At 45.3% G+C, this 9,926-nt stretch overlaps 1 protein-coding gene across 1 annotated transcript; it reads left to right on the plus strand.

The window, feature by feature from the left end:
- The first annotated feature begins 5,533 nt into the window (after positions 1-5,533).
- Positions 5,534-9,587, plus strand: LOC126534469 (peptidoglycan-recognition protein SC1a-like). The gene is made up of 3 exons (XM_055072148.2): positions 5,534-5,732; positions 8,073-8,278; positions 9,405-9,587. Exons 1-3 carry the CDS (start codon positions 5,612-5,614, stop codon positions 9,549-9,551), a joined length of 474 nt encoding a protein of 157 aa, XP_054928123.2. The 5' UTR covers positions 5,534-5,611; the 3' UTR covers positions 9,552-9,587.
- Positions 9,588-9,926: the final 339 nt, after the last annotated feature.

Below are 9,926 nucleotides of genomic sequence, written 5' to 3' on the forward strand. Positions count from 1 at the left end.
GTCTCTATCAGAGACTTTTAGCGTGTCCGGTATTCCGGTATCCGGCGCAGGAGGGGACATTAGATACAAAATTCTGCAGTAATGTAACGAACTCTCTGTTATTCGGGTCCCTCAAGAAGACAGGAGTTCCTCACAGTTCTCTTCAGGACATTGTTTTCCCGCGCGGGAACCAGTTGTGTAGGAAGGAGGTCTCTCGCCTTCTTTTAAAGTACCTGCAGGACACGGATTTGGCCTCCACACGGTGAACTTAGGAGTGACCATTTGTAATTGTGAGGTCTGTGTCTGATTTATGTGATTTATTTATTTTAAGTGTCGCTACGTTGGAGTAATTGCCGGCAGCAACTGCAAGACTAATCCTACCAGTAGCCTACAACCACTCAACTCAACTCAACTCTACAACGAGAGAAAAAGTTTTTTAGATAACAAAGAGCTGTAGGACAGCTGTAAGTTTTATTAGAAAGAAAACATCGATTATTAGGGCAATGGAAAACCCATGCGCATCTATAAACAAGCCCCCAAACAGCCATGTTTCACCAGCTTGCTCCAAAATGCTCTAAAAAGTGACAGATTGCACTGTATTATCAATATGGCTCTTTATGCACAAAGGCAATTTCTTTTTCAAGAAGGGCCACGGATGGCTGGCTGGCGCAGAGGGTATTTTCTTTTTCCCACGCGATATGGATACGCTTCCAGGATCTCAGGGTGTTGTCTTGTCTTGTGTTGTCTTGTGCCCAACATATTCTAGATCGTCCAGTTGTCGCCTTTCATTGTGCCCCAGGCTGTCCCCCTTTACATATTAGCAGTTTTTTTTTTGTCCTGCCAGGATTAAAGGTGCGGTCCTCCTCGAATCACGCTGAGGTAATTTCTCGGCGTATATATTCAGGATGCTGCCCTCCGCGAATCAGACTTACGTAATTTTTGGCGTCACGCTTGTCAATAAACATGCCCCATAATGTGCCTAATCTGCACGATAACGTCTATTTGGCTCAAACAGATCTGTGCGTGACGCTCCACCAACAAGGCACTGTGTGCGCTAGGGGATGGCTATCACCAGCACTTGTCGTGAATACTCTCTGTTTATTCGTTCTGTATTTCCGATTAGCGCGTAATATCTCCGAGGGAGCGTTTGTTTCAAAAGTCTCTGGAGTCAAGGGGGCAGTGTGGAAGCTTTGTGTGGCAATTTCTGCATATTGGAAGCGTAGCAGCCGTAGCCGTGAAAGACATCCAAGTGCAACAGCTGTGAACTCTTCAGATCGAGGAAGGTCCCAGGAGAGCCCACCATGGCGCGTGAACTCGATGCGCTCACCGCGCTCGCATTCCTGTTGCTTGCGAACGTGCTCGTTGAAACAGGTAATCTCTTTCCCTCTCTCTCTTTTTTTCTGTGTCCATATGGACGGCCAAGTGAATGTTGTGTGGTACCCCGTTTTCTACTTCTCTTAATTTTTGAGGCGCTTTCGGGAGACGCCGTTCCTCTGACCTTCGGCGATGGAAGTTAGCTAGGCGTTCGGGCGAGACAGATGTCACAGCGTCGCATGCTCCGAGGAAGCGCAACTACCTCACGAGTGACGCGGGCATCGAGGACACCCTGCTGTGTTCTACTTCATAAGATGTGTCGGATGACGGTGACTACTCAACCGTTGTTATGGCGAAAATAAAAGAGAAGAATCGTCACTGCTTCCTGGTTTTCAGCAACGACCGAAGGCGATGGGAAAGAATACTGCTACGGCCCACATCATACGCGTCATGTCCGAGACGCCAATTGACAACCTGAATCGCCTAAGGCATGCCTTATGTGGATCATTAGAGGCCCTTCTTCCGAGTGAGAGTACAGATGTGAGAATTAACACCGGAGAGAATATTATTGCAGGCGACGTCAAGAACAGAGCAGCGTTATGCGCATATATTGAGTATACAGTCAATGTACTGGGCACAATAAATGTCCGCGGCATTCTACCGCAGGGCAGCGATATTTCCTCAGTTGTGACAGAACCAACGGCAGAGAAAGGTATTATTATTCAGCTCCGTCACCTGGGAGAATAGCGTTGTGTAAAGATTGCCTTCAAGGGAAACATCGTATCATGACACGGGAAAGTTGGACTTTTTTCTTCATCAATGCAGTGCGGCCTTTCATTCCGAGACCTTTCAATGCCGTAACTGTCTGATGGTCAGGATGCTCAGTGGTATATGCCAGAATTCTACCGTGTGCCTAAAATGCCCTGGGCAGCACCATGCAGACGTTCACCATGCAATTGACTTTAACTGCACCAATTCCTCTGAATACCCATGAAACCTCGTCGAGAAACTGCACGACACAAAAGAAAGAGCTGAAAGTCCCCAAACAAATGGTGAGAGACAACTTAACACACGAAGAGGCCAGCGCCAAAGTGCGCCGGCGTCGTGCCCACCTAAACGGTCTTCGTCTCTTGATAGTACTGATCCCGTTCAATGAAAGGCAATTTTTCCTCCAGCTGGTGCACCCGAACCGGTTACCCGCATTAAATACGTGATGGCTAGTGACGGAGTGAATGCATCTACTGGAAATGTGTGACGGTATTTCCGGCATTACGCCCTCCAGCGCAACAACGGCCCATAGTGGATTACAAACGCACCAATGACGCCGCAGATCGAGTAGAAGGTAAAGAGCAGCAAATTAAAAATTGAATGAAATTATGTGGTTTTACGTGCCAAAATCACTTTCTGATTATGAGGCACGCCGCAGTGAAGGACTCCGGATATTTGGACCACCCGGGGTTCTTTAACGTGCACCTAAATCTAAGTACACGGGTGTTTCCGCATTTCGCGCCCATCAAGATAAGCAAGCCATCGAAATCATCAAGTCTCTAATGAAAGTCGTTCGCGTGATGATAACTGGCACATGCATGCACTGAAAGTACTGGACGGCCAGGATCCGGTTCTTGCGAACCTCAAATAGCAACCAGTATGGCTCTACCGCCTCAATCGTTCCTCAGACAAATCAGGGAAGCGTTTATTTGGCAGTGGAAACGCTCCCGGACTGAAGTATATAGCGTATCTACAACCTTCGCCAATAAGTTTTCGACAACCGAGTTACCATTTTCGTTCTCCGTGCACCGAACCTACAAAAAAGCCAACCGGCTCTATATCTTTTGTGTCATCGACTTGTAAAATGACATAGCAAAGTTATCACTACCTAAGGTGCAAACTCACATATGTTCTTCATCCAGTGCGACCTCATGACAGTATGTCTGTTTGACCGGGAAAAAAACAAGCTTACGTTTACTATAGTGAGCGCTCACCTTTCTTCATCAAGTTGTGTTAAGAGACAGACAGAGAGGCATTTTAGCTGGTTCCTCTAGTCTATGGATTGTTGTTGGGCACTATACCACGCACCATTTGAATTCGGGAAGCCCCAAGGCAAATTCTAAAGGAAGAAGACTAGATTGCCTGTAACCACAAACTTCGCTGTATAATCAATGGAATAGTCTGTCATTTCTTTAGTTAAATTCTGGGGTTTCACGCTCCAAAATCGCGACTTGATTATGAAGCGCGCCGTATAGGGGGGGGGGACTACGGATTAATTTTGACCACCTGGGTATCTTTAACGTGCCGCCAATGAATGGGACACGGGGCATTTTCGCATTTCGCTTCCATCGAAATACGGCCACCGCGACCCGGATTTGATCTCGCGACCATGCGCTTAGCATGGAAGCACCATAGCCACTAAGCCAAAAAGGTGGGTGGTCTCTCCTTTCTTCGCAGCCGTACGTACAGCAGCCGTTTAGGCCTAGCTTTCCTATCGCGATGTCTCACAGGCAGCGTCCGCTGGTTGGCAGATAGAGAAACCCTCGGAAGCGAACGCATTTCCACCTATCTTAAGATAAAGGGTCTTGCCAAATCGACTTCATGAAATCTTCAACAAACAATAGGTTGCTCCGTGTTTGAATCACTAATGGAAAGTGCATGCCGCGAAGGTTTTTTCGCCCACACTGAAAATTCATATCGCAAAGGCCGTGCTGGATGTTAGGCGTTCATTTCGACCACTGGCGAAATACACAGCTTTATTTGAGGCGGAAACACAGCGCCTTCGCGCAATCCGCCGGCGATTCCGTGGAGCGGTGATTAAAACGGACTTAATCTTTTTACGACGCATTGAAAAGAAAACACAGAGTCGCATTGCTGCGATGGTAAAAATCAACGCTGGAAAACCTTTTTTGTGAGTATCTCAACCGCGTAAGACTTGGTCGGTTGTCTTGAGAACAGTCCGTGGACTTCGAACAGCTCCTCAACAGCGCCGCTCATTTAATTAAATCTCTAGTCTTCTGTCAAGGGCGCCAATTAGTCGACGTAGGAGCAGGGTATACTGCCCAAGGATCGCCGGCCAGAAGCTCTAGCCTTGCACACCTGTCGCTATTGTTATCCCTCGCTCTCTATATCCGCGTATGGAGGCCCCCTTTGCCATGCACTAAGTGGGACTGCACTTGCTGCTAGGTTGGTGCAGGCGTTCTTCGTCACCAAGACCTGACAGTGTAATATACTCTGCGCTTGAAAACCTTGGTCAAGAAGCCCTATAGATGCAGTACTTGGCCTATACAACGCATTGTGGCGTGACGGCTTGGCCCGTATACTACGTGGAAATCCAGTCACCCTGTTCCACTCCTCAAGCCTGGCAAACATACGTTGAAATCGTCATATTACCGTCCAACAGCACTCGCCAGATGCGTCGTCAAGGTAACAGAGAAAATGATTCTGATATGGTTAGTGTAGTACTTGGTATTTAACAACGTCTATCCAAGGTAGAGCCTGGATTTCGACGCGGACGCTCATGGATAGATAACGCTGTGGACTTTGAAACACCTGTCCAGGCCCGGAAACACCTATAATAATCACTTCTGTCGTATTCCTTGATGCTAAGGGCAACTACGACGATGTAGCCCATCCTACTATTCTGGACGCCTTAAAAGTTGTTGGGACTGGCGGAGAGGCTCTTGCTGGACGCACCGTTACTTGAATGAAAGGTCCTTCTTTATCTTGAATAGTCGATATATAGTTGGACGACAATGTATTCTAGAGAGGTCGAACACTAAACATACCAAGATTCAACAACGTTTATTGAGCCACAACGATTCAAACTCAAAAAAAGATGTGAAATTTGTGACGTCATTCTGGCATCCGCGTGCTCAGGTTTAAGCGCAAAACTTGAAAAGAAACTTAACCTTGACGTTCACTTTCCCTTCCAATAATCAAATTTATAGCGGAAGAATAATTACCATGGAGTATTGAAAGAGTATATTTTATCCTTATAAACTGACTTATTGCTCTGTTTAGTGTCTCTTTAAGGCTTCCGGAAATTCTCGCGAAGAGCAATGCCGCCATGAATTTGCTTCCACACAGACAGCGAAAATCTCATTTCTCTCTGAAATTTAACAGATTTGATTCACATTTGTTCAGTGGTCATCGAACGAGGACATTTCTACGTTTCACGTGCATTCAAATTAGGGGAACGGAAGCGGGCCCCCAGCTAAAGCCTCGTCTTAACTGCAGTCTTAAACCCCCAGGTGCCCTGCAATGTCCAGGCGTCACGATCGTCTCCCGCAATGGTTGGGGCGCGAGGCTTCCGCGACTAGAGGTGGCTATGAAAAACCCTCGAGCCGAGCACGTCTTCATCCACCACACCGCGGGACCCCAGTGCAAGCACAGGACCAGTTGCAGCCGACTCGTGCGAAGTTACCAGAAACACCACATGGACACCAACCGTAAGTCTTCTTTTTGAAAGGCTTTCCACGAAACAACTGCACGCTCGTGTCAGCCAAATTAAAGTATGGTTTAAAGAAGTCTGTCAGCTTCGCTCAAAGTGTGAAGCAACTTCATTTATCCGCGGATGCCACCATTAACTCTACGGTCTGAGAAGTCGTATTGACGGAAGTTACACACACACACACACACACACACACACACACACACACACACACACACACACACACACACACACACACACATATATATATATATATATATATATATATATATATATATATATATATATATATATATATTATATGTACATAATATACGTAAGGGTGTCCCAACTATCATGCTCCAAGATTTAAAAATATGCAAATGCCAAGTAGCTGGGCCGAACCAAAGTAATGTTGTTTGCCGTCGCTTGTAAGTACTCAGATTAGTTTTTGCATTCCGCCTGTTTCCATAATTAGTCTTAACTCATCAACTTATCAAATGCTATAATTAGACGAAAGGCGTCAATGACAAAATTGTAGAGCAACATGAAAAACTGCCGATACAGCATTTAGTTGCTCAATACGTGCTACGTAAAAGTGTTTTCTCGAGCGTGAAAGAAGCTTGTGAATACACGCAAAGTGCCTCGAGCGGGCCAGTCGCGCGGCCATTTTTCGCGTATCCGCGGGCTGCTTTCACGCTCGGAAAAACGCTTTTATGTAGCACGCATTGAGCAACAAAATGCTGCATCGCCAGTTTTTCATGTTGCTCTACAATTTTCTCATTGACGCTTTTCATCTAGTTATGATACTTGAGAAGCTGATTATTTGCTTAAGACTAATTATGCAATTAGGCGGAATGCGAAAAAAAAAATCTGAGTATCTCCAAGCGACGGCAAACAACATTACTTTGGTTCGGCCCAGCAACTTGGCATTTGCATATTTTTAAATCTTGGAGCATCATGGTTGGGACGCCCTATATATAAGTCCTTTAAAATTAGATTCAGGATTATAGCTATCGCCATTAAAATCGACTTGTGTTAGCAATAAAACTTCGCTTCGACAATAGACGACATATGTATAGTGCTGCAGGAGGATGTACAACGACTCGCCTAAGATGCCATAACATATCTTTATGCATCGGGGGTGACACTCTACGTTGCGAAATACCGCCTCATTGTCCAATTCACCATGTTGTCAGCTCTGATTGGCCAGGAGGACTGCTACGGCGTCTTTGATTGGCTTAAAACCTCCGCCACTGAAGCATCTGAAAACAAAATATGGCGGAATTTGACAATGTACAGAATAATAGCACTTCAATCTTGGCTCTCTTCAGATTCTCCTATAGATTCCCTTGTCGCCACTTTAGAAGCATTCCATGCTAACCGAAGAATTAATACAAAGCTGTGTCTGCCGAAGTTTATATGTAAAGCATTCTACTTAGCCCAATTAAAATTTTGTCTTCTGCGTATATGAGTGCCTGATTTCGTTTGTTAAAATATCTGAATATGAAATGTAATAACTTTTTTCATTAGCACAGTTCTCTATTTTATTGCTTTTATCTTGTGATTTAGCACGCATATAAAATTCAGCCGTGTGTCATGGCTTGTTGGATGCATCCTGCTGCATTGGAATAGGGTTCAGTTTTAATCTACAAGAAGACAGCCTAGAATCGATCAAACGCACAAGTTTTCTCGCAAGAACCTCAAGAAAACCGGTATAGACAACTACCTCTTGCCATATGTAGAAGTCTGCGAGCAGCGGTTTTCAATCCGAATTGGATACTGGTCAAATAACAATGACAGTGCACGAATCAGATATATATACAAACATGTGGCATGATCCGAATGAAAAGTGGCGAACGACGACACTGAACCGAACACGAACCCAATAGTATGACAGTCAACTGTGGGCGATTCAAATCATGAAGACGCCAAATCCAATAAAATCGCTTAAGGCAGCACATGCACTAGGAATCCAAAAAGAGAGTGCAGATAATGCACTCGTTTTAAAATAATTATTGAATCGTTCTCAATATTATGCAGAGCTTCTAAATACGTTTACAGTTAGACTGACTCGGTGCGTATTTCTATTCCAGGGATAAAACGCCGGTTTGCTTGAAGTACACTCCTGAATCATACCATTTTAGTGCGAATTATTACAAAAAATATTCACATTTAATATTATATATGTCGACTGCAACTACGATATTTTAGATTGAAGTCATATACAGCTGCCGTTCCCTTCGATAACGAAATCAAATACACAGCACTTCTATATCCTTCCATTACAAATTACCGAGTGTTCGCTAACGCATAATCGGGTTACCTTACATCAGAGGCCGTTAAATGTTGCATACAGGCTGGCCAGACATCAGCTACAACTTTCTAGTGGGCGGTGACGGCCTCATTTACGAGGGCCGTGGTTTCGGACGCGAAGGCGCCCATACACTTGGCTACAACCGCGTGGGCATCGCCATCTCCTTCGTGGGAGACTTCAACCGAGCCAAGCCAAGCCAAAAGATGCTGCTTGCGGCCAAGAGGCTGATCTCCTGCGGCGTCAGAAAGGTACGTTGCGAGGGTTAGACAGTCGTTCCACCTATCTTGATGCGTGCGAATACGTGGTTAGTGAATTCAGACGATAAGTGAAGCGCGTAAATGCATTGTTTTGTACTCGTGCAGCTTTTTTACTGCTGCAGCAACTTGAAAGCTCGGAACTTAGTTTGCTGCGTCCGTTTGTCCTTGACGTTATTGCCACTTAGCGCTTCCTTTTGTCACTCTGCAGTGAATAGGCAAGCGAAACAAAAGATACCTGGGTTGTACTTGCTAAAATAATTATCAAATTATGAAGCATGCCGTAGTGGGAGGCGCGATATCAATTTTGGCCCCCGAAGTTTCTTTACCGTGCACCAAACTCAAAGTATGCGGGCGCATCTACATGTCACCCCTATGAAAACATGGCTCGGATCGAACCCGGAACCTCGAGCTGAGCTACACAGCGCCATAGTCCCTCAGCTACCGCGGCTGGGGTTCATCCTTTCCGTGAACACTGTATTTTCAGCTCTACCCTCACCGTACCACCAACCTCTCTGCAGTACAACCAACCAATCCATATGGATTTCATGGATTAAGAAAAGGCATTTTATTCCCCAGAGATGTCAGCAGTTATATGGAGACGTTGCGTACTAGACGAGCACAGGAAGCGTGCGTGAATATTTCGGCAAATATCTACAAAATTTCCACAGCTATACCCTAATTCTCAGCAATAAATGCGGAGAAGAACCTATCAAGAAGGAGGTCAAGCAAGGAGACATAATATTTTAATGCGATTTACCGCATGCTTATCAGAAGTATCCAAGCTACTAGACTGGGAAGGATTAAGGGCCAGAATCAACGGCGAATATTTCAGCAACCTTCGGTTTGCAGATGACATGCTCCTATTCGGAAATGATGCGGATGAGTTGAAACAAATGATTGATTACCCTCGCAGAGAAAGTGTAAAAGTAGCGTTGAAGATTAATATGCAGAAAGCAAAGATGATATTCAATAGCCTCGCAAGAGAACAAGAATTCATTATATAAAGAGTCTGCGAAGGAATATGTTTATCTGGACTTCTTTTAATCCAGGATATTTTTAATGAAAAAAAAAAAAAACTCCCTCCTCATTTCCTTGATTCTACGTCTCTTGGACGTAGGGAATGATCCAGGAAGGGTACTCACTGCACGGTCACCGAGACGCCAACTGCACCAGTTGCCCGGGCAACGTTCTCTACGCCATCATCAAGAAGTGGGCCAACTTCAAGGGCAGGCTTAAGAGGTTCCTCTGCTATGGCGGCCAGTGACCCGCCAAAATCGTCAATAAATCGGTTAATGCGCAAGCAACATTTTTCTCTTCGAATGTCTCGCGAACGCTGTTGTACTTGAGAAGAATCACTCACGGCAATATATTTCGTTCTACTCTTACGCTTTCTTGACTCGATCGGTGTCCAATTATTAAGGAAAACCAACGTAGATGAGGTGGCGTACAGGCAACTCAGGACAACTCTTTCGGCATCACAACAGAGGTGACTGTTCAGCGGCGCCGTTCTTTGTTAGTTGGGAATCATCGCGCGCAATGACGCTGCGCAAATAAGGGTTGTTTCGACGGTGCAGCCATCACAAGCATGAAATCACAGCGTGTAACACGAACAAGTAACTATCTTCATTTGTAATCGGCT

The sequence above is a fragment of the Dermacentor andersoni genome, chromosome 7 (assembly GCF_023375885.2).
Source record: "Dermacentor andersoni chromosome 7, qqDerAnde1_hic_scaffold, whole genome shotgun sequence".
Lineage (NCBI taxonomy): Eukaryota > Metazoa > Arthropoda > Arachnida > Ixodida > Ixodidae > Dermacentor > Dermacentor andersoni.

Coding starts and splice junctions, on each gene's coding strand:
- LOC126534469 (XM_055072148.2), top strand. CDS start 5,612: ATGAAAAACCCTCGAGCCGAGCACGTCTTCATCCACCACACCGCGGGA. Junction 5,733..8,072: donor ACACCACATGGACACCAACC/GTAAGTCTTCTT, acceptor TGTTGCATACAG/GCTGGCCAGACATCAGCTAC. Junction 8,279..9,404: donor TCTCCTGCGGCGTCAGAAAG/GTACGTTGCGAG, acceptor TCTTGGACGTAG/GGAATGATCCAGGAAGGGTA.